General features: G+C 48.7%; 1 protein-coding gene across 3 annotated transcripts in view; it reads left to right on the forward strand.

Annotated features, from left to right (window-relative positions):
- The window catches only part of MYH11 (myosin heavy chain 11), a 102,274-nt gene that overhangs the window by 64,932 nt on the left and 12,816 nt on the right, over positions 1–24,526 (forward strand). For all 3 annotated transcript variants that reach the window (XM_001508966.5, XM_001508794.5, XM_007666036.4), the window contains 22 exons: positions 256–408; positions 1,270–1,443; positions 2,252–2,425; positions 5,180–5,294; positions 6,517–6,710; positions 7,873–7,994; positions 8,101–8,170; positions 8,327–8,487; positions 9,484–9,592; positions 10,710–10,841; positions 11,600–11,806; positions 12,955–13,092; positions 14,087–14,210; positions 14,625–14,796; positions 15,980–16,192; positions 17,007–17,151; positions 17,692–17,898; positions 19,761–19,865; positions 19,969–20,121; positions 20,639–20,887; positions 22,506–22,718; positions 23,377–23,589. In XM_001508966.5, the coding sequence (XP_001509016.1) occupies positions 256–408; positions 1,270–1,443; positions 2,252–2,425; positions 5,180–5,294; positions 6,517–6,710; positions 7,873–7,994; positions 8,101–8,170; positions 8,327–8,487; positions 9,484–9,592; positions 10,710–10,841; positions 11,600–11,806; positions 12,955–13,092; positions 14,087–14,210; positions 14,625–14,796; positions 15,980–16,192; positions 17,007–17,151; positions 17,692–17,898; positions 19,761–19,865; positions 19,969–20,121; positions 20,639–20,887; positions 22,506–22,718; positions 23,377–23,589 (3,543 nt within the window). The remainder of the gene's footprint in view (positions 1–255; positions 409–1,269; positions 1,444–2,251; positions 2,426–5,179; positions 5,295–6,516; positions 6,711–7,872; positions 7,995–8,100; positions 8,171–8,326; positions 8,488–9,483; positions 9,593–10,709; positions 10,842–11,599; positions 11,807–12,954; positions 13,093–14,086; positions 14,211–14,624; positions 14,797–15,979; positions 16,193–17,006; positions 17,152–17,691; positions 17,899–19,760; positions 19,866–19,968; positions 20,122–20,638; positions 20,888–22,505; positions 22,719–23,376; positions 23,590–24,526) is intronic.

Raw genomic sequence — 24,526 nt, forward strand, 5'->3', positions numbered from 1 at the left:
TGAGGTGGTCATGAACCTAGATATTCCTTTGGTCTACTCTGTATTTCTCTTACCACCGTGGAAAGTCAGTTTACTCTATTTCTGCCCCTCCGTAGGTCTGTCGTTTTCATTTCTTCTTACCTCTCTTTTCTCCTAAGGGGTTGTTTTTTGAAATGAAAAATAATATAAACCTGAACCAAAATTTACCCTACTCCCCAGCTTCCTCAAGGGAGTGCCGGGCTTCCTCCCATTGCCTTCCAACTCTCCCCTCTGCAGGCCGACTTTGCTATAGAAGCATTGGCCAAAGCAACGTATGAGCGTCTCTTCCGTTGGATTCTCACCCGGGTGAACAAGGCCCTGGATAAGACGCACAGACAAGGAGCCTCCTTCTTGGGTATCCTGGACATCGCTGGATTTGAGATTTTTGAGGTATGGCAGTGTGGACTCAAAGCAGTATAACAAGCTGTCCATCCCTTCTTCGTGGCTACCCCCTTGAGAAGGAATTGTGATGAAATTCCAGATTTTGAGAAGCTTGGTATTAAGGGGTGAGTTTCTTAGGGTACTTATTAAATGCTTACTAAACGCTAAGCACTGAGGTAACTACAAGACTTTCAGGTCAGGCTTAGTCTCTGTTTCACATGGGGGATGGGAAGAAGGGAAGAGTTAGGTTTACCCCCTTTAAGGGCGATGAAATCTTGCCATTCTAATACAGGAGACATCGACAGGCCGAAGAAGACAAGAACGTAAAGTTCCTAGGCCTTTCTTTTTTAGCGATAATAATAATAATAGAGATGCAGGATGGCTTAGTGTGAGGTTATTCCAGATCGTGTTAGGATCGTCTGTTTACAGGTGTATCTAGGATACTTGTTCTGTATTCAAATCCCTCATTTGTAGCCTGTGTTTGAATAGCATAAAACTCACATTATGTCAGCCACCCACTGGAAGCAATTAAAGAAGAATACCGAGTACATTTGAAAGAATACCAATTTACTCGACTACTCATGCATGACTTGCAGAGGGCACGTCATAAAGTTTTCGTTACCAGTTGAGTTTTACATCTTTTCTTGCCAAGTGGGCACCTGTCGAAATGTGTCTCTGAAGTACACTTTTCTAAAAATAACATACATTTGTCTAGAAGTCTTCCCCAAGCCTTCCCCCTCGACGGTCGAAATCCGAATGGCAACTACTTCCACTGGGAAAGAGTAGCAGGAAAGGGTTTGCTTAGTCCATCTGTTTTTTCCTATGATTTCAAATTCCTGGTCCTCACGTCTGACTCTATCTTGTTCCAAGGTCAACTCCTTCGAGCAGCTGTGCATCAATTACACGAATGAGAAACTTCAGCAGCTTTTCAACCACACCATGTTCATCCTGGAGCAGGAAGAATACCAGAGGGAGGGCATCGAGTGGAATTTCATCGACTTTGGCCTCGACCTTCAACCTTGCATTGAGCTGATCGAAAGGCCGGTGAGTATCCCTTTCCGACCCTCCCTCTGCCTTTCCAATTCGAAGACAGTGTTACGGTCCCTCTGAATGGGTGGGGTTCAGAAGAGGACAGGGCGAGCCGTGTTTTCCTTGCCGTTTATGCGTGAAGACGCGTCTTTGGGTTGAACTGGCTGCAGAAACGGCCAAGGGCTCTTATTGCTGCAGGATCTACCTGCCGCTGCAGTTTCCCAGGAATCCAGGGCAATGGCTCATTGTTTGATGCTGCTTTCAAAATGCCCTCAGGGTGTTCCTTCTTCCCGCCCTTCTGTAGGCAGTGCTCTAGTCTCAACTCCCGAATCGAGAAGTATGAAGCCGAACCAGAAAGGTTGGCTGTTGAGTGGGTCTCTGATTTCTTCAGATTTCCATGTGCTCGTAAGGTTTGCCAGGCAATATAGTGCGGTCTAGGGGAGTTTTTGACTTAACCCCCTTTGGGGGTGACTTTCGACTGTTGAAGCGGGACAGGCAGAGGTAGAGACCGACTGGACGTTTTTTCCAAGCTGAATCACAGCCTTCCTGATCCAGCAGCAGCTGGAGAGAGAGAAGCTGGGGGAAGGATTGAGGGATGTGGGAGGAAGAGGGAGTGACAAGAAGGCAGGAACTGTATGTGATAGAAACTGGGAGAGTGTTTATGCATCGTGACACGAAAGGACATGCAAAGTGAATGCAAAATGGCATGCACGTTGGCCACTTTTTTCAGCTCGCCCAGCTCGGATGCTCTTCTGCAATGGATTGCTAGTGCCAGTCCATGACACAGGCGCAATAGACCCACCTGCTCTTGCTTGTGTTGCAGAACAACCCTCCGGGTGTCCTGGCCCTGTTGGATGAGGAGTGCTGGTTCCCCAAAGCTACAGACAAGTCCTTCGTGGAGAAGCTGTGCTCAGAGCTGGCCAACAATGCCAAGTTCCAAAAGCCCAAGCAGATCAAGGACAAAACTGAGTTCTCCATCATCCACTATGCCGGAAAGGTATCAGCCAGCTCAAGTGGAGCTTCCCTCGTCTGGGAGGGTTTTTTTCTATCTTTGGGAAATCTCATTCCCAGACAGGAACCTACCCTATCAAGGTGGGAAAGATAGACTAGGACCTGAAAGTAAAAGCACCATTTTTTACTAAGGTCAAAAAAAGAATGAGTGAGCCCTTATAATGGCCCTCCTGAGGTTGGAGTTCTTCCTGAGGGAGCCAGCATGTGTGAGACCACACACCAATTCACTGAGGAGTTTGGGACAGGGCATTATTTTTTATTTATTTATGGTATTTGTTAAGCCTATACTATGTGTGCCGGGAACTGTACTAACTACAGAGATAGATGCGTGATAATCAGGTTGGACACAGTCCCTGTCCCACATGGGGTGACAGTCTTAATCCCCATTTTACAGGTGAAGAAACTGAGACCTAGAGAACAATAATAATAATAATAATAATGTTGGTATTTGTTAAGCACTTACTATGGGCAGAGCACTGTTCTGAGCGCTGGGGTAGATTCAGGGTCATCAGGTTGTCCCACATGAGGCTCACAGTTAATCCCCATTTTACAGATGAGAACTGAAGCACAGAGAAGTGAAGTGACTTGCCCACAGTCACCCAGCTGCCAAGTGGCAGAGCCGGGTTTTGAACCCATGATTTCTGACTCCCAAGCCTGGGTTCTTTCCACTGAACCACACTGCTTCTCTAAGTGAAGTGACTTGCCCGTGGCCTCACAGCGAGAGCCGGGATTAGAACCCATGACCTGACTCCCAGGCCCATGCTCTATCCACTAGACCAGGCTGCTTCTCATAAAGCTCAATCTGGACCTCAGTGTTACCAAACTCACAATGGTGACAGGAAGTTAGGGGAAAGGAAAGTGATGAAGAGAAGATTTCTAAGGGCCACTAAATTAAAATAATCTAGTATATGATTATCCATTTTAAATCAGAATTGGAGTATTAACGAAATCCTAGGATTAGAATGGACCAACGCAGTTCTTCCAAGCCTACATTAAGCTGTAATCTCACTGTGGGCAGGGAACGTGTCTGTTATATTGTTCTGTTGTACTCTCCCAAGCGCGTAGTACAGTGCTCTGCACACAGTAGGAGCTCAACAAATATGATCGACTGACTGACTGTCCCAGATGGATGAGGGCTCTTTCATTCCTAAAATCTTCAAGGAGGAGATGATCCATAATTCATTCATTCAGTAGTCATTTATTAAGCGCTTACTGTGGACAGAGCACACTGTACTAAGCACTTGGAAAACCTAATCTAGTATCTCATAGTTCTGAATTAGGGGGTTCATTCCTAGCAGTAAGAGCATTTATTAGATGCCTGCTGTGTGCATAGCACCGCAACCAGTGAGGGGAAAAGGTAACGAGTGTGAGAATTAAACCTGGTCTCTGGTTCTCAAGAGGCTCGCGATCCAAGAATAAAGTGGGGAGAGGGGACTAGCAGCAGATACATAAGAAACGATAAAATGATAAAAAGCCCCCACAGCATGAAAGACAAGAACAAAAAGAGTAAGGGGGTTCGGTGGCTAGAGCAGCAGAGCGTCAGGCTCCTCCTGGCCCCAAATCCAACAGTCACCAAAGTCACGTCCTCCACCACAACCCCAGCCTTCCCAAATATTCAGTTTAAAAAAAAAATGTTATTTATTAAGCACTTACAGTTTACTCAGCACTGGGGAAGATACAACAGAATCAGATCAGATTCATTCCCTGTCCCACAGTGGGGTTCGCAGTTTCAAAAGGAGGAAGAACAGGTCCTTAATGTCCGTTTTACAGATGTAGAAACAGAGGTATGGCCGAATGGAAAGAGTATGGGCCTAGGCGTCAAAGGACCCGAGTTCTAATCCCATCTCTACCAACTGTGTGTTGCGTGACACTGTGCAAGTCACTTAACTTCTCTGGGCCTCAGTTACCTCATCTGTAAAATGGGGATTAAATCCTATTCTCTCCTGCTTAGACTGTGCACCCTACATGGGCAAGGGACTGTGTCTAACCTGATCATCTATGCTAGTATTATTCCTGGCACATAGTAAGGGCATAACAAGTACCATTAGATTAAAAAAAAAAAAAAGGAGGGAAGTGACTTGCCCAGAGTCACACAAAACAAGCAAGTGGTGAAGCCGGGATTAGAACCGAACACCTTCTTTAAATTCGAGAAGGCCTCCTGCTGCTACTTCTCCCGGCCCCCTTAGAGGAGAGCAGGGCTCTTGGGGGGGTTCTAGTGGTGTGGGGACTGGGCAATTCCTCCCCATCCACCCATTTTGGCCAGCAGAGCTTTCTCTGGCCTGGTGGTCAAGCGACTAACATAGATTTTCTCTGAGGTTGCTGCTTCAACCCAGAATGCACCCACAATACCGTTTATTCCGAAACGGCATCACGTTCTAAGCAGGTAGTATGTTTCCTAATTCTGTGGTAGTGTTTCATGCAGCCAGGTGGAGGAGACAGCAGAACGCCAGAGGCAACAGGGGGATAGAAATTCTTATATCTAATTTAATTCTTCCCACTGCCCATTAATTCCATGTGTAAATTGGAATCTTTCTCCATAGCCTTCGGTTTGCATACATAAATCTCTCTGCCATCTGGGAAACTAGACCCAAGGCAGTGGCATAATTTTCTCTGCTAGGCCTGGTTATTTTCACTGCTGAGAATAATGCTGTTGTTTAACAGTTTTATAATTACGGCCTATGAAGGGTAGACAGAGGCATTCCCTGAGATGAAGGCTCCTAAGGGGTTCTGCTTCTGACAGGTTGACTACAATGCCACAGCCTGGCTGACCAAGAACATGGACCCCCTGAACGACAACGTGACGTCTCTTCTCAACGCCTCCTCAGACAAGTTTGTGGCTGACCTGTGGAAAGATGGTGAGATGAGATAACGTCCTCCCATCCCTCTTCCCCCGCCCGCCCCAACCCGGCCCACGGACGCCATCCCAGACAGAAAATCTGCTCACCTGTTCCCACCGCCCATGCTTTTGGCGCTCCTCCCAGGGACGGGGAAAGGCAACATCCAGGACCAGCCACACCCCAGATTCTCAGAGCCATCTCCGGGTTTGGCCTAGAGACCTGACGACCATCCCCGGCCCACCTCAGTCGAAACATTCCAAAGAAATACTGGCCCTTCCTCCACTGAGGTGACTCGGTGGAAGTTAGTGAATACAAAATACCGTATAAAATACTAACTAAGGCCCCACAGAAGAGCTTTGTTTTCATATTTCTTAACCTCATTCTTCAGAGGCCAATAGACCAGTGCCTGTTTTCATGGTTCTTTGAAATGATTCGGGGAGTCAGCCGTACCCCAGCAGACATCAACCCTTGACCCTGGGGATCCTTTTTGAACAATGCCAACCCTTAAGTCATGGTATAATAATAATAATAATAATTGTGGTATTTGTTAAGCACTTATTTTGTGCCAAGCACTGTAGTAATTGTACTAAGTGCTGGGATAAATACAAGATAATCAGGTCAAAGATAATAATTATAATTATGATATTTGGTAGGTGTTTACTATGTGTCAAGCACCGTTCCAAGCGCTGGGGTAGTAGGAAGTTAGGTCAGTCACAGTCCCTCTCCCTCATGGAGTCTAAGCAGGAGAGAGAACAGGTATTGAATCCCCATTTTACAGTTAAGGAAATTGAGGCACAGAGAAGTTGAATGACTTGCCCAAGTTCATGCAGCAGGCAAGTTGTGCAGCTGGGATGAGAACCCAGCTCCTTTTGATTCCCAGGCCCATGCTCTTCCCACTAAGCCACGCTGCTCCTGACTTCCCACCCATACCTCAGGAGTGCCCTGGGTTCTACCCAGCAGACAGGACTTCGGGTCAGTTTCCTTCACTGGCAGGCCAACGAGGCAAAGACCTTGAGAGATGGGGGCAGAATTTTTATGTGAATTTGGCCGTGCCTCTCTGGTTGACCAAAGAGAACTCATCATCTCCCAGGGCAGTGGATGGAGAGGAGGGTTCCAGGCCCACATTCTCCTCCCAGAAACCCTCACCCCGTCTCCACTCCCCTCCCCCAAAGGAAACTCCTCGCCCCTCAGATCTGGGAGTGCGGGAGAACTTCATGCTGCCATTTTGTCCATTCAACAGTGGACCGCATCGTGGGCCTGGACCAAATGGCCAAGATGACCGAGAGTTCCCTGCCGAGCGCCTCCAAGACCAAGAAGGGCATGTTCCGAACAGTGGGGCAGCTCTACAAGGAGCAGCTCGGGAAGCTGATGACCACACTCCGGAACACCACTCCCAACTTTGTCCGCTGCATCATCCCCAACCATGAGAAGAGGGTAAAGCCCCAGCCTCTCCCCCACAGTCAGTCGATCAATGCTATTTACTGAGTCAGGCAGTCATATTTATTGAGCATTTACTGTGTGCAGAGTACTGTACTACACATTTGGGAGAGTACAATATAACAATAATCAGACACATTCCCTCCCCACAACGAGCTTACTCTGTAAAGAGGGAGACAGACATTAATATAAATAAATAAATTACAGAGATGTACGTAAGTGCTGTGGAACTGGGAGGAGGGATGAATAAAGGGACCAAGTCAGGGTGACACGGAGTAGGAGAAGAGGAAATGAGGGCTTAGTCAGGGAAGGTTTCTTGGAGGAGACGTGCCTTCAGTAAGGCCCAAGACCCGTCACGGTCCTTTTCCTAAGCAACCTCAGCCCTGCCTCCGAGGATCTCACTGAAACCAAGCTAAGGGGCTCTGTTTCTTTTCCTTTCCTGAGGGAAAAGTGGGATTAGATTCTGAGGCACAAGGAAAATAGCAAGGTTGGCCTCCCAGCAGGGTGAGAGAAAACTCTGGAGCCCCTGCTGAGAAAGGGTCTGGGAGGCCTGGAGTAGGCCTGGAGTAGGAAGAGATCACAACTCTCTAGCTGCATCCTTAGCTTCATCCACTTCATTCATTCATTCAGTCGTATTTATTGAACGCTTACGGTGTGCAGAGCACTGGACTAAGCAGTTGGAATGTATTTATGATTCAGCAACAGATAGAGACGATCCCTGCCCAACGCCGGGCTCACGGTCTAACTTCTGTGCCCATTACTGGTCAGTGACGAGGGCTCTGTATGCCGCCTTCCTATCACCCGACACTAATCAGGGGCTGAAGGTAGAAAGGAGAGGAAGAAGCCTTCATGGGAGAATTTTCCAGCCATGAAGGTGTGAGGCAGGACGGAGCCAAGCCCCACAGAAAACTCCTCTCATTGGGATTTCAGTCCTTGATGGGACACTGCCTCGAATGGCCGCGTGAACTCAGCAGATGTGGTTTGGAGGGGGTAGCTAGCTCCTCCCGTTACCTAAATTTGGAGGCAGCACCACGCTCACCTTTTTCTTTTTTCTCTCTGTGTGTGTCTCTCTCTCTGACTCTCACTCTGTGTGTGTTTGTCTCTCTCTCTCTGTGTCTCTCCTTCCGTCCCTCCTTCCCATCCCTACACGCTTTTGCAGTCTGGGAAACTGGACGCTTTCCTCGTGCTGGAGCAACTGCGGTGCAACGGGGTATTGGAAGGCATCCGGATCTGTCGCCAAGGCTTCCCCAACAGGATCGTCTTCCAAGAGTTCCGCCAACGGTAGGGCCACTGTTTCTGCTCACCGGGCCGCCACTCGGATGCTGAATTTGAGGGACGGGGAAATGTCGGAACAACTCCGAGTGACTTCCACCATGTTTACTTCCAGCTATGAGATCCTGGCGGCGAGTGCCATTCCTAAAGGGTTTATGGATGGGAAACAAGCCTGCATCCTCATGGTGAGTAGAATCCCTGCCTAGGCCCACCCTTGTCTTCCGTAGACACGTAGTTTCCAAAGGGCGGCTGCTGCTTCTGGAGCGGGACCTTTTAGAAGTGTTGCTATCACTCCTCCCATATCATCTGTCAACAAAAATGAGCTGTTTTTCCCTCTCTAGATCAAAGCGCTCGAACTTGACCCCAACTTGTACAGGATTGGGCAGAGTAAAATCTTCTTCAGAACCGGTGTCCTGGCACATCTGGAGGAGGAGCGGGACTTGAAGATCACAGATGTCATTATGGCATTCCAGGCAATGAGTCGGGGATACCTCGCAAGAAAGTAATAATGTTTTCCCACTTAATATCCGCTCTTCCCCTTCCGCAGCCCCTTGCCCCCCGAAAAAAACTGAGTTATTTGAATTAGGGCATTTCATTTATAATCAATCAGTGGCGTTTATTCAGTGTTTACTGTGTGCAAAACACAGAATTAAGTGCTTGGAAGAGTACAGTCTGGCAGAGTTGGATTCATTCATTCAGTTCATTCAGTTGTATTCATTGAGCACTTACTGTGTGCAGAGAACTGTACTAAGCGCTTGGAAAGTATCATCTGGCAATAAAGAGAGACAGTCCCTGCCCACCTGGGGCTTAGAGTCTAGAAGAAGGGAGACAGACATCAAAACAAGTAAACAGGCAGTTGGTAGAGGCTATTCCTGTCCACAAGGAGCTAATTAGAAAGTCGGCAGCAAAGGACCGGTGAATTGGATAAGCCTTTTTCTCATCTTGGGGGATGGGGTGGAATGCCTTGTTTTGTTTTTCAAATTTAGTGGAACGTAGATTAAAATAACTCTCAAAAAGGGCCTCTGAGTGGTTATGTGAGCTCCATGTGGGCAGAGAATGTGTCTCATGCTTCTATAACTCTCTCCCAAGCCCTTAGTTCAGGGCATTGCCTCCTGGGGTTGTACTCTCCCCAGACCCTAGTATGGGGCCGTGCACACATAATCGCTCAGTAAATGTAATTGATGGATTGATTGATCGATGGGTGTGTGCAGGGCTCCTGCACGTACGATTCTTGTCAAAATTGGAATTAAATTGGCCATGATCTCTGCCCTCTGCAGTTTATGATCTGGAGTTTCAGGCAAAACAAAAGTGATCAATGCTTATGGCTGACAAGACACTTGGGATCGGGCATCTGGGTCAAATGCAGGCCTTAAAAGCCAGGCCAGATTTCCTTGTTTGGACAAGGGTATCCTACCCCACGCATGTCAGACCTTCCATTCCCCAAGGGCTTTTTTTTTTTTTTTTTTTTTTAAGCAAACCATTTTGTCTTCATTTGCAGAGCCTTTGCCAAGAGACAACAGCAGCTGACCGCCATGAAGGTTATCCAAAGGAACTGTGCCGCCTACCTCAAGTTGAGGAACTGGCAGTGGTGGAGACTGTTTACGAAAGTGAGTGGACTCCCCCTCAGCTCTTGTCTAAGAACCCATCCAAACGGAGAGGGCTGGAGTGGGAAGAGATATGGCCTGCACGCTTGAGGCGGGGTAGGTCGAGGGGGTGGGAAGGGGCCGAACCAATATGATACTTGTAGCTGCAGCCTAGTGGGTAGAACATGGACCCAGGAGTCAGAGAACTCTGCCGCTTTTCGCTGTGTGACCTTGGGCGAGTCTCCTCACTTCTCTGGACCTAGGTTATCCCACCTGTGACTGTGAGCCCCATGTGGGACATGGACTGGGTCCAACTTGATTAACTTGAATCTACCCCAGCACTTAATACAATGCCTGGCACATAGTAAGCTCTTAATGAATACCTTAAAAAAAAGTTAGGAGACTGGGATTCAAACCCCCATTTCTGCCACATTGGTTCTCTGGGCAATTATAAGTAAACAGTTTGGCCTCTCTGGGCCTTTTTGCCCATTAGTGAAAGATAATAAGTCCTTCCCCTTCCCACAGGTAAGGATGCTGCAAGAAGTCACCTGTCTTATTAAAATGGCAAAAGACTTTGAACTTGTGTTGATCAATGCTATGTGAGGGCAAAGGAGTCTAGGCCACTAGTTCACCCATCCTCATGGCTACTAGAACACCTCTTTCCCTCTAAAACTAAATTATCCCCCCAGTACGTAAACACTTAAAATAGATTGGGTGGGGCTTCAGAGACACAGATGTATTGCATTTTGGGCTGCAGTACTAGGCGCCCATCCATACACCCGCCATAGATCTCCCACCTGGAGCCAGACGATGCTGCAAGTGGTCAAAGATGGCAGAAGGGGTGGTGGGAGAGAAGAGTGAGGAGTTGACTTCAAGAAGCAAGGTGGATTCAGTAGCGGGGTTCCACTTTTCCCAAAATGGCAGTTAGGGAAGGCAGAAAAGAGCCAGAGGGAAAGGGTCACCTGAAAACATTTCCCACCGATGAGCTTGCTCCCTTCCCTTCCTCATGTTTCACCCTCCACCCCTAAATCCCCACCTCCCTAAACCCACTCTGACAGTGTGCCAAAGAGCGAGCCATTGCCTTTGACTCCGAGCATCACCTATCACAGGTAGATGTGACCATGCCCCCGCTATTTTCCAGGTGAAGCCCCTACTACAAGTCACCCGTCAAGAGGAAGAAATGCAAGCGAAGGATGATGAGCTGCAGAAGACCAAGGAGAAGCAGCAGAGAGCGGAGAGCGAACTGAAAGAGTTGGAGCTGAAGCACACTCAGGTACCCAAGCGCTCAGGTGCCCAAGGGGAAGAAGGTTTGGAGATCTGGTCAGTGCCCGGGTAGGGAAGAATCAGTCTAATGGGCTCAGCATTCGTGCCTTTCAGGGCCCGGCAGGAAGTGCTGACAGGAGTGAAGAAGCTGGGGCTGTGGGAATCCCTGAAGAACGTAATGGAAAGAGCACTGGCCTTGGAGTCAGAGGACTTGGGTTCTAATCCAGTCTGTACCCCTTGCCTGTAGTGTGGCCTTGGGCGAGTCGCTTAACTTCTCCGTGCTTCACCTTCCTCATCTGTAAAATGGGGATTCAGTCCTGCTTAGCCTGTGGCCCCCATGTGAGGCAGCGATTGTGGCCAACCTGATTACTTCATATCTATCCCAGCGCTTAGAAGAGTGCTGGACCCAGAGTAAGCACTTAACAGATAAGCACAATTATTATCGTGATCATTGTTATCGTTATTACTGTAAACCTCCAGCGTGGCCTAGTGGAAAGAGCACGGGCCTGGGAATCAGAGGATGTGGGCTCTAATCCCAGCTCCGCCATTTATCTGCTGAAATACCTCGGGCGAGCCACTTAACTTCTCTGTGCCTCATTTCCCTCATCTATAAAACGGGGCTCAAGACTGTGAGCCCTATGTGGGACAGGGTCTGCGTCCAACCCGGTTATCTTGTCTCTACCCCGTGCTTACAACAGCGCTTGGCACAGAGTAAGCGCTGAGCAAATACCGCAGTTATTAATTATCGTTATTGTTATTATTATCCAGCTGTCTGAAGAGAAGAACCTCCTCCAAGAGCAGCTGCAAGCGGAGACAGAGCTGTATGCGGAAGCGGAGGAGATGAGGGTGCGCCTGGCAGCCAAGAAGCAGGAGCTGGAGGAGATCCTGCACGAGATGGAGAACAGGCTGGAGGAGGAGGAGGACCGGGGCCAGCAGCTGCAGGCCGAGAAGAAGAAGATGGCACAACAGATGCTGGTGAGGCCTGAAGCAGCATGGGGTAGTGGGTAAAGCACCGCCCTGGGAGTCAGAAGGTTATGGGTTCTAATCCCAGCCCTGTCTTTTGTCCGCTGCGTGACCTCACTCCGCTCACTCCCCCGGGCCTCAGTTACCTCATCTGGATAATTGGGATTGAGACTGTGAGCTCCACATGGGACAGGGACTATATCCAACCCGTTTGCTTGTATCCACCCCCAGCGCTTAGTACAGTGCCTGGCGCATAGTAAGCGCTTAACAAATATCATGGTGATTATTATTATTATCATAAAGTTTCCCAGAGCAGGGAGCTTCAAAACTCTAGAAACCTCACATTTATCTCATCACAGGCCCTGAGAGAATAACAGCAGTGATAACAGAGGACCTTTGGTCCCCCTTGGAAGACACCTGTAGAAGTCATCTAGTCTATCCCCCTGCTGTAGCTCACCCATCCTCATGGCCATTAGATTTAGGGGATTTTATCCCCTAAAATGTAGATACTCCAAACAGATAGGGCATGGCTACAGACAAGCAGCGTGGTCTAGTGGAAAGAGCATGGACCTGGGGGTCAGAGGACCTGGGTTCTAATCCCAGCTCTGCCAAATGCTTGCTGTGTGACCTTGGGCAACTCACTTGACTTCTCTGGGCCTCAGTTCGTCTTCTGTCCCTCCTACTTAGACTGCGAACCCCATGCCGGACAGGGATTGGGTCCAACTTAATGGAATGACTAATGGAAAGAGAGTCAGGAGAGTCAGGAGAACCCAGTCTTAGTCTAGGTCTGCCACTGAGACCTGATGTGTGAGCGAGGACAAGGCCCTTCACCTCTCTGATCCTCAGACTCCTCACCTGTAAAATGGGGATGACATACCTGTTCTCCCTCACTTTTAGTTGGGGACCGCATGTGGGATAGGGTTTATGTCCGGTTGAATTATCTTGCATCTATCCCATTATGTCACACAGTGCTTGACGACTGCTAATCACTCAGTAAGTGCCATTATTATTATCATCTTCATTATTATTATCTTCATTATTATTATTATTATAGATTTGGTGATGAAATGGCCTCCCTAGAGGAACTGGGTAACGTATGACCTTCAGCTTCCATATCTGCAAGCCTCAAAGCTTCCCCATTTTTGTTTTTGTCCCCAAAGGACCTTGAGGAACAGCTGGAAGAAGAAGAAGCCGCGAGGCAAAAGCTCCAGCTAGAGAAAGTCACAGCCGAGGCCAAGATCAAGAAAATGGAGGACGATATTCTGGTCATGGATGACCAGAACAACAAGCTAACCAAAGTGAGGGAATTTAGCTTTCTGCTTAAGAAGCACAGAGTAACTGAGACTAAGTCCTTGAGGATAGGGGCCGGGCCTTTTCATTCCTAATGTGTCTATCGATCGGTCGTATTTACTGAGCCCTTATCGTGTGCAGAGCACTGTGCTAAGTGCCTGGGAGTGTACAGTATAACAACATAAAAGAAACATTCCCTGCCCACAATATTCTTACAATCTAGAAGGGGAGACAGACATTTTTATAAATAAATAAATTACAGATATGTCCATAAGTGCTGTAGGGCTGAGGGGGAAGATGAAGGGAGCAAATCAGGGTGACACAGAAGAGAGTGGGAGAAAAGGAAAGAAGGATTTAGGGAAGGGCTCTTGTAGGAGATGTGTCTTCAGTAAGGATTCGAAGGTGGAGAGAGTAATTGTACAGGCGGAGGATATGAAGAGGGAGGGCGTTCCAGGCCAGAAGCAGGATGTGGGCGGGAGGTCAGCGGCGAGATAGACCAAAGTATGTTCCCAAGCACCTCTTACGATAGGGCCTGCAATAAATATTGAGGTTAATGATGATCTTCCATACCTTTGCTGTTAGCTATTATGTATCCAGAACATTTACAAGAAAAACAAAACCGGTAACTGTGTAGTTGAAGTGGGCTGAAAATTCAGTGCCCATTTAAGATTGGGCAAGTAGAGCTGAAGGATTTGCTCTTTTTTCCTCAAACAGCACAGTGGGGTTAAGATCCCGCTCCAAGAAGTTAAAAAATAAGGGCATCTCATAGGTTAGTCCTAGGGTTCCTCTCTACTACAGTTGCTTCCAGGTTCTTCTTGAGGTTTTGCCCCTCTCCTGATCAATAATAGGTGATGATCAGCTCCCCTAGGGCTGTCTGATACTGATGGGTGTTCTTTTCCCTCCATCTTTCAGGTTTCAGGCTGTTTTCTTTTATCTGATAAAGTCCCCAAAGTATTTTCAACTTCCCGGTGGTGATGTTTCTCTTGTCTTTCTTTACCAAAGGAAAGAAAACTCCTCGAAGAGAGAATCAGTGATTTAACCACCAATCTTGCAGAAGAGGAAGAAAAAGCCAAAAACCTTACCAAGCTGAAAAACAAACATGAATCTATGATTTCAGAACTGGAAGGTAAATGTGATGACCAAGAAAAGGGGCTTAGAGGTGTTTTTCTTGTTTAAATGCAAAAAATCAGAAAGGAAAGGGGGATTATTTTTGTCAGGGAAAATACCTTATAAGAGTAATAGCTCAATTCAGGATGAATCTTGCCAGCAAAGAGTGTTGAGAGGAAGAAACAAGAAATATCATGAGAATCACTGGAAGGTTTGGTTTTTCCAAAGTCACCCCAGTCACCATTTACCTCAACTAGGGCCCCGAGAGGCTGATGGCGCCTCAACAGTTGATTGCATCCATTATCCGGGCTGCGGCCTTCTTTTCCCTTTGATGAGAGCCCCAGTAATACGGTAGAGCTCCTCAGAGCTGCCCCGGGAGTTCCAGGTTCCCAGGGTCAGTTCTGCCATCCCAAGGGGCTCTTGGCTTTTCCAGTCCGTCTAAAGAAAGAAGAGAAGAGCAGGCAGGAGCTGGAGAAAATGAAGAGAAAATTAGAGGGAGAAGCCAGCGACTTCCACGAGCAGATTGCAGATCTTCAGGCCCAGATTGCCGAGCTGAAGATGCAACTTGCCAAAAAGGAGGAGGAGCTGCAGGCTGCTCTGGCCAGGTACCTGACTCGGACACGTAAAACTCACCCCGGGACTCGATGCTGTCTCCGAGCACAAGGTGTTCGTGGTCTATGCCAAGGCCAGGGGACTAGGAGTCTCGGGGAACCCAGATTCTAGTCCCACTCTGCCCCTGGCCTGCTGTGAGACCTTGGGCAAATCATTCAACCTCTCTGGCCCCAGCCTCCTCATTTGTAAAGTGGGGATAACGTCTGCCCCAGGATGTTGTGAGGATACAATGAGATAGTTGATGCGAAAGTTCTTTGGGAATCTAAAAGCGATTTTAAAAAAATGCTTTTAAGTATTATCTCACTGAGTTTTTCCAAGCCAACCAGATCTTTTCCCACTTCCCAGAGTTGCAGATGACTTTGGCAAACATCAGGGGCTTCAGCTAGTAGAAAACAAGTGCTGTGAGTTGCAGTTTTTGTTTTACTTAGCATCTGCTTGTCCACTGCCTGGTTTCTCTTAGGCTTTAGAACTAGATCCATGCTAACCTGCTTGTTTAGCGGGTTAGGGAAAGGACTGATCCGGCACCCTAGGCACAGGGAGGGAAAGCCGGCAAGAGAGCCTTTGGAAGCAGCGTGGCCTAGTGGGTAGCGCATGGGCCTGGGAGTCAGTGGATCTGGGTTTCCATCCCAGCTCCACCACTTGTCTGCTGTGTGACTTTGAGCAAGTCACTTCACTTCTCTGTGCCTCAGTTCCCTCAGCTGTAAAATGAGGATTAAGACTATGAGCCCCACATGGAACACGGACTGTGTCCAATCTGATTAGCTTGTGTCTACCCCAGCAGTGAGTACAGTACCTGGCACATAGTAAGTGCTCAACAAACACCATAAAAAAAGACAATTTTTTCCTGGCAGGACCTAATCAATCAATCAATTGTATTTTTCGAGCACTTATTTTGTGCAGAACATTGTACTAAGCACTTGGGAGAGTGCAATAGAACAGAGCCGATAGACACGTTCCCGGCCCACAACGAGCTTACCGTCTAGAAGGGGAGACAGACTTGAATATAAATGAGTAAATTATGGATAGGTACGTAAGTGCTGTGGAGCTGAGGGAGGGGTGACTAAAGGGTGCGAATCCAAGTGCTGGGAACAAGTCCGAAAGTCCAAGGACCTTTTCTTAAAATTTGGGTTAGGATGGTTGAGGAGGTGATCGACGGTGTATTCTTCACCCTGGCAGACTCGACGATGAAATTGGTCAGAAGAACAACGCCCTGAAGAAGATCCGTGAGCTGGAGGGTCTCATCTCTGACCTCCAGGAGGACTTGGACTCGGAAAGGGCGGCCAGGAACAAAGCGGAGAAGCAGAAGAGAGACCTGGGGGAAGAGCTGGAGGCCCTCAAGACGGAGCTGGAGGACACACTGGACAGCACAGCCACGCAACAGGAACTCAGGTCCGAATGAACCCCCCGCCCGTGTCCACGGGAACCACCAGTCCTCCCCCGCTGGACTGAGTTGGCTCTTTCGGCGGGGCGGAGTGTCGCTACGATGTGTGGTGCTTGCCTGTCCTGGCTCTTGCCATCTTCCTCCAGGTCCCCTTTTGCCTGGGATCATATGCCTTGGGACTAGGACCTAACTCCTGGGGACAGAGAAGGAGAACAGCCCAGACAGCTCATCTGGTAGAGCAACAGTCTTTAAAATGAGGGTCCGTGGTTCAAGTCCCTGTTCGGACAGGTAGACGTTCAGGTGCTTAGTATAGCGTTCTGCACACAGTATACGTTCAGTGAATACCATTTATCAATCAATCGATGCTATTTATTGAGCGTTTATTATGTGCAGAGCGCTGTTCTGCTGATGATGAGGATTGGCCCAAACAGCCCCTCCTTGATAAACCATGTCAAAAAGCAGAATCCTGAAATAATATCCTACAGCCACTGAGAAGCAGCATGGCCTAGGGGATAGGGCCCGGACCTGGGAGTCAGAAGGACCTGGGTTCTAAACCCACCTCTGCCCCTTGTCTGCTGTGTGACCTCGGGCGACTCGCTTCACTTCTCTGTGCCTTAGTTCCCGCCTCTGTTGCATGGGGATTCAGATTGTGAGCTCCATGTAGGGCAGGGACTGTGACCAACTTGATAAGCTTGTATCTACCCCAGCGCTTAGTACAGTGCCTGCCACACAGTAAGTGCTTAAATACCATAAAAAAAAATTGCCAGGGAGTCGCACTCCTCCCGACTTACCTTTCCCATCTCCGATCCTATTGCCTTTCAGAGCCAAGAGGGAGCAGGAGGTGACTGTGCTGAAGAAGGCTCTGGATGAAGAGACCCGAACCCATGAGGCCCAGGTTCAGGAGATGAGGCAGAAGCACACACAGGCGGTGGAGGAGCTCACCGAACAGCTGGAACAGTTCAAGAGGGTACAGAGAACTCCGGGATCAGGCCTTGAGCGGGGACAGTTAGCAGAGGAGGGTGGCCGACCTTAAGTCAGCTCATTAGGGGCCGGGTCTCCTCGCTCTGTTGTACTCTCCCAAGCGCTCACTACGGGGCTCTGCACGTAGAAAGCGCTCAATAAATATGAAAGATGGATAAATTTAAGGGTTGGGTGGGATCCTCGATCTCTCCCTCCTTCTGGCTAAAAGGTGAAGGGAAGCTGGGGGAAAAGGTGAGCCATCAATGGCGAGAGAGAAGGAGAGATGACAGAGCAACCTCCTCAAGCTGTCAGTGGAGGGGGAAGCTGGAGGTGACCGAGCCACACTCCTTACGGCCCCAGGCCGCTTTGGACTCCTATTTCCAGGCAGATTTTCTTCCGTTTTGGTGCATCCCTCCCTCCCCACCCTCCTCGCTCTGGGTCCCAGAGTCTCCGTCCCTGTACCGTGGATGGGCAGAAAGCACAGCCTTGCCCGGCCCCATCCCGCGGGAGAGTTTGGAGCAATGTTTCCCCTTTCTTTTTGCCGCAGGCCAAGGCCAACTTGGACAAGAATAAGCAGACGCTGGAGAAGGACAATGCTGACCTGGCCAATGAGCTCAGGTCCCTCAACCAAGTGAAGCAGGAAGTGGAGCACAAGAAGAAGAAGCTAGAAGTTCAGCTTCAAGAACTGCAGTCCAAATACAGTGATGGGGAGCGGGTCCGGGTGGAGCTCAACGAGAAGGTCCACAAACTCCAGGTGAGGATAAGCCCCCGCCGGGAGAGGGGATCTGGCGATTTGGCTTTGGAGCCTCTAAATCATAAGCTCCTTGGCGGCAGGGGACGTGTCTGCCAACCCTGCTAGATTGGACTCTCCCAAGCGCTTAGTACAGTCCTCTAGACTGTCAGCTCATTGTAGGTAGAGAACATGTCCACTAACTCTGTCGTTTTGTACTCTCCCAAGCGCTTAATATGGTATTCTGCACATAGTAAGCTCTCCATAATTATTAATGATATGATAGTGATGATGATGCTCTGCACACAGTAGGCATTCAATAAATGCCATTGGCTCAGTGGAAAGAGCACAGGTTTGCGAGTCATAGGTCATGGGTTCTAATCCCAGCTCTGCCACTTGTCTGCACTGTGACCTTGGGCAAGCCACTTCACTGCTCCGTGTCTGTTACCTCATCTGTAAAATGGGGATTAAAACTGCGAGCCCCACGTGGGACAACCTGATTACCTTATTTCCCCCCCAGTGCTTAGAATGGTGCGTGGCGCATAGTAAGTGCTTAACAGATATCGTCGTTATTATTATTATGGAGCCCCAGGGCCGCATCGACATCATTCGCTTCCTCCTTCACAGAACTATTTTTAATGCCAGAGACCTGAAAGGTCAGTTAGTCGATTGCCTTGCCTTGAGGCGATTGGGCACTTTACCAACCCTAAGCAATGGGTCACCTTTTGGGTACATGTATTGCTATTAATCGTATTTATTGAGCACTTACCGTGTGTAAAGCACTGCAGTAAGCGCTTGGGAGAGTACAAATGTATGCTTTATAGGCAGCAGGCAGACAGAAGTCAACAAGCACTGTAGTAAGCGCTTGGGAGAGTACGAATGTATGCTTTATAGGCAGCAGGCAGACAGACGCCAACAAGCACTCAGTACAGTACTCTGCACGTAGTAAGCGCTCAATAAATACTATTGAATGAATGGAGATGGTGTGACTGTCCCATTTAATGCATGATGTTTGGTCATCTTGCATCAACTCTAAACTCTTTGAGGACAGGAACTGCTTTTTCGCTTCTTTTGTATGTTCCCAAACACCTACCATTAATGCCCTGCACCCACTAGGCACTCGAGAGATGTCGTGGATGGGTATTATGAAGATGAAGAGATGTCTGGGCCCAGGAGTCTTAAGATGGTGCGGAAGTACCAAGATGATAGTAGGGAGGATATGATCTGGGGAGAAGAAAAGTTGTGACGATTACCAATAATAACGATTGTCATATTTATCACAAAGACTGTGAACCCGTTGTTGGGTAGAGATTGTCTCTACGTGTTGCCGAATTGTTCTTTTCCAGCGCTTAATACAGTGCTCTGCACACAGTAAGAGCTCAATAAATACTATTGAACGAATAAAGCTCAATAAATACGACTGAATGAATATTTGTTAAGTGCTTACTCTATGCCAACCACCATACTAGGCACGGGGATAGATATACAGCAGTCAGTCAGACATTAGCCCTGTCCCACATGGGGTTCATCTAAGGGGAGAGAGAACAGGTATTGAGGAAACAGAGGCACAAAGGAGTTATTTGACTTGCCCGAGGTCATACAGCAGGCAAGCATAAGCTCGTTGTGGGCAAGGACTGTGTCCGTTGATTGTTATATTGTACTTTCCTAAGAGCTTAGCAGAGTTCTCTGCACACAGAAAGTGCTCAAGAAATACAATTGACTGTCTAATAAGTGGTGGAACCAGCCTTAGAACCCAGGTCCCCTCACTCCCAGGCCGGCCCGTGCTCTTTTCCCTAAGCCATAAACCTTCTTGGAATGGGGCTGGGGGTGGGGAGACACTCTACAGTTCCCAACTAATGGGGAGTTTTTCTGCCCTCTGTACTTAGAACGAAGTGGAGAGCGTCACTGGGATGCTCAACGAGGCAGAGGGGAAGACCATCAAATTGGCCAAAGACGTTGCATCTCTGAGTTCCCAGCTGCAGGATACCCAGGTGAGCATTTTTGCCCTCTCGAAGTGGGAGCGGGCCATCTCCTGGGCCCTGACCAGAGGCACTCACCGGGGCTGGGGGGGAATCCGGCCGGTTCTCGTTCTAGGAGCTGCTCCAAGAAGAAACCCGACAGAAGTTGAACGTCTCCACCAAGCTCCGTCAGCTAGAGGACGAGAAGAACAGCTTACAAGAGCAGCTGGACGAGGAAACGGAAGCCAAGCAGAATCTGGAGCGCCACGTCTCAACTCTGAACGTCCAGGTACCGTGGGCCACGTCTCCACCCTGAGTCTAGTGAAGGGCAGGGATTGGAATGAGGCCGGTGGGTTTGTTAGATGAGGTCGCGTTGACCCTGGTTTAAGCTCCTTGGGGTTTTACGGTCAGGCTCGAGGGCTGGAAGGAGAAGGAAGGAAGGTCACCCTGACAGAACCCTGGGATCAAGCCCAGGCATTGTATTTTGAGGCTCCAGGCCCCTTTGGCTGGGTGTCTTGACCAGGATGACTATTGCTAATTATAATGATATTTATATCTGTAAAAATAAATTATATCTGTAATTCATTTATATTAATGTCCGTCCCCCTCTCAACTGTAAGCTCATTATGGGCGGGGAATGTGTCTGTTCATTGTTGTATTGTACTCTCCCAAGAGCTTAGTACAGTGCTCTGCACACAGTGAGCGCTCAATAAATACGATTGACTGACTGACTGGAGTCTAGCACATCACGGTTGGTTGCTGAGAAGTGCTCAGCCCGAGTCTCACTTTCTCCATAACCATTCCAGCTCTCCGATTCAAAGAAGAAGCTACAGGACTTGGCAAGCACGGTGGAGAACCTGGAGGAAGGCAAGAAGAAGCTCCAAAAGGAGATCGAAGGCCTCACCCAGCAGTTCGAGGAAAAGGCAGCCTCTTACGACAAACTGGAAAAGACCAAGAACAGGCTCCAGCAGGAGCTGGATGACTTGGTTGTGGACCTGGACAACCAGCGTCAGCTGGTGTCCAACCTGGAGAAAAAGCAGAAGAAATTTGACCAGGTAGGGAGCCGCTTCTGCCCCACCTTCGTGTCCTGGGAGAAATGATGGACAACGATTTGGTCAAGCAGGAAAGGGGGGAACACCCCTCTGCTGCAGGGGGAGATTTCGTGGTGTTTCTCCAGCAGCCGTGGACTGCCCACTAGCCTCTCCCCCCCCAGCGACGGCTTTTGCCCCCGACGCTCCCCGAAGTCACCGGGAATGAGAGCGGAGAGCGTAGATGCCATACTGGGACCCGTCATCGTGGTGAAACTCTCAAGCCTGAGGCCCGTTGATTAAAAGAGGGTCTGCTTGTGAAAACGGTTCCATCAATAGGGTTATATTTGAGAATACTGGGCAATGATGTGCCGTCGAACTTGGGAAAGTCAGAAACAAAGATCATCTCAATTTGGGATTGGCCTTTTTTGGAGAAGAATATTCTGGGGAAATTATTTGTTCTGGGGCTAGCTTTTCATGGGGATAAATAGCAGCGTGGTTTAGTTGGAAGATCCCAGGCTTGGGAGTCAGAGGTCATGGGTTTGAATCCCGGCTCCGCCACTTGTCTGCTGTGTGACCTTGGGCAAGTCACTTCACTTCTCTGGCCCTCAGTTACCTCCTGCAAAAATAGGGGTTAAAAAATGTGAGCCCCACATGGGACAATCTGATTATCCTGTGTCTCCCCCAGCGCTTAGAACAGTGCTCTGCACATAGTAAGCGCTTAACAAATACCATTATTATTATTATTATTATAAACATTGCCAGAGCCTGCACTACGCAGGCCATTTTCATGTTTCTGTAACTATGTACAACTGGTCCTTCCTGATGTCTTCCCTCCCCACGGGTATGCTGGCATCCTGTACTGTTCCGTCCTCTTTGGCCCTGTCCTCCCTGTCTTTTACAGTCCCGAGAACTTCAGGGAATGGCAGGGGCAGGTAGTCACCAGCCCCCCCTGCCCTCTAGCCAGCAGCAGTCAATCAGAGGACACCCCAGCCAATTCAGAGGCCTCAAACAAAAATCTGTCACTTTAGCCATATATATCGGTTCAAAAAACAATGTTGCAAAGCCTCCTTCTGTTGGAGGGAAAATGAGACTGTCGATATTTGCACATCTGTGACACCTGGATTGGGTTTTTTTAGGTTGGTTTTGCTGGGGCTAACTGTGGACACAGATTCAGCTGCTGTTGGTTTCTAATTTGGTCAATTAAGAAAACAAAAGCTGAAATTATGTATGCAATCTGCTGAATTATTTACTCATGCTCCTGCATAAATTGAATAGGCCCGGGGGCGGGGCTTTTTCCTGCAATTAGGAGTAATTTACTAAAGCAAATAAAAGCATTTGCCACTAACATGGCTCCCCGCAAATGGCTCACATTCCTCCTATGGGCTCACCTCCGGCTTGGGAGTCAGAGGTCATGGGTTCGAATCCCGGCTCTGCCACTTGTCAGCTGTGTGACTGTGGGCAAGGCACTTCACTTCTCTGGGCCTCAGTTACCTCATCTGTAAAATGGGGGTGAAGACTGTGAGCCTCACGTGGGATGACCTGATTACCCTGTATCTCCCCCAGTGCTTAGAACAGTGCTCTGCACATAGTCAGTGCTTAACAAATACCAACATTATTATTATTATTTTTTGTCATTTTGCAGTTGTTAGCTGAGGAGAAGAACATCTCTTCCAAATATGCAGACGAAAGGGACAGAGCCGAGGCGGAAGCCAGAGAAAAAGAAACTAAAGCTCTATCCTTAGCCCGGGCCCTCGAGGAAGCTTTGGAATCCAAGGAAGAACTTGAGAGAACCAACAAGATGCTGAAAGCAGAAATGGAAGACCTGGTTAGCTCCAAGGATGATGTGGGCAAGAACGTAAGTTCCCTCGAAGAGCTCACGGTACCTGTATTCCCTCCAACCCCGTCTGTATAGGTTACTCCCCTAATCGATCAAGCGGAAGTATTTATTGAGGGCTTATTGTTTGCAAGATACTGTCCTGAGCCCTTGGGAGAACACTGTTGAATTAATAGACAAGCTACCTGTCCTCCAGGAGTTTACAATCTAGGTGGACCGTAGCGGTCCTAAATTGAGCCCAAGAATTTCCTGTCAGGAGGAAATTGGTGATGATGGTGTATGTGTGGCGGTGGGGGAGGGGGAAGAGGGGACTTGTGAGAGAAAATGAGCATGGAGTCATCATTATAAGTGTTTGGCCCCAACTCACCATGCTCACCACTCTGCCCCGCTGAAGCCACCATTTTATTTGAACCCCTCCTTTGGTCCTGAATGAAGGGAGTGGAGATGGCAGCAGAAGGGGGACTGTGGGCCAGGACGGCCCTGATTCTCCTCCTCCAAGCTCCGCTGCACGCCAGAGAAGTTGTTCGTCAGACAGGTTTTGTCGGAGTGACTACCTCTCCCGGGAAAAGGTTGACTCTTGGACATTGGGATCCCACGGAGTCCAAAGCGATCCTTGATGAGCAGTATCGTGTGTCACAATGATGTGATTGGCTCACGATGGGTTCCTCTAACTTGCAAGGTCCACGAACTAGAGAAGTCCAAACGAGCCTTGGAGACCCAGATGGAGGAGATGAAGACGCAACTGGAGGAGCTGGAGGACGAACTGCAAGCCACCGAGGATGCCAAACTGCGATTGGAAGTCAACATGCAAGCCCTGAAGGGCCAGTTCGAGAGAGACCTTCAAGCCAGGGATGAGCAGAATGAGGAGAAGAGAAGGCAGCTCCAGAAGCAGGTAATGTGCCTGGAGCCGGGCGGAGGGGGAAAAGCGGGGAGGACAGATCGAACCCAGGGCTGCGACAAGTGCCTTCCCCAGATCCCAGCCAAAATCTCGAAGCGGCTCCCCAGTTGGATTAAAGCATCCTCAGAGCTCACTGAGGCCAGCCTGGGTCGAGCTCCATTTTGAGAGCTGTTTCATTGACCTCGAAAACAGGCGGTTTTGTTCAGGAGTAGGGTTAGCCTTTTCAGCCACAAAAACAGGTGAATTTCCCATTCAGGGGTGTGTTTCTTCAGCCAGAAGAACTGCTATAAATATATTTCTATAGCACTTTTATCTGCACAACAGCATGGTGAGGGGGAGGCAGTTCTGATTCTCCCCATTGTACAGCCAGGAAAACCAAGGCTCTGAAAAGTTGTGGCCTGACCAAAGTGATACAAACAGTAGAAGCAAAATTAGGAGATGAAACTAGATCTCTGGATTCTTTTTTTTTTAAATGGTATTTGAATTTTTACCAAGAAAACTCTACGGATACGCTACCAGAACGATTGCAGATGGAGAGTGGGGCATTCTGGGAGAGATGTGCCCATGGAGTCGTTACGGGTCGGAGAAGACTCGACGGCATAAGGCAGATTTGTTGAGTGCTTACTATGTGCCGGGCACTGTACTAAGCACTGGGGTAGATACAAGATAATTGGGCTGGACACAGACCCTATCCCACTTGGGATTCGCGATCTCAGTCCCCATTTTATAGATGAGGGCGCTGAGGCTTAGTGGAGTGAAGCGACTTACCCAAGGTCACACAGCAGACGAGTGGCAGAGCCGGGATTAGAACCTAGGTCCTTCTGACTCCCAGACCTGTGCTCTATCCACTAGGCCACGCCGATTCTTAAACCTAGACAGCCCTGTGTTGGATAGTTGTGACCTTGCCAGTATGTATCCGTTAATAATAATA

The sequence above is a fragment of the Ornithorhynchus anatinus genome, chromosome 2 (genome assembly GCF_004115215.2).
Source record: "Ornithorhynchus anatinus isolate Pmale09 chromosome 2, mOrnAna1.pri.v4, whole genome shotgun sequence".
In the NCBI taxonomy this organism is placed as follows: Eukaryota; Metazoa; Chordata; class Mammalia; order Monotremata; family Ornithorhynchidae; genus Ornithorhynchus; species Ornithorhynchus anatinus.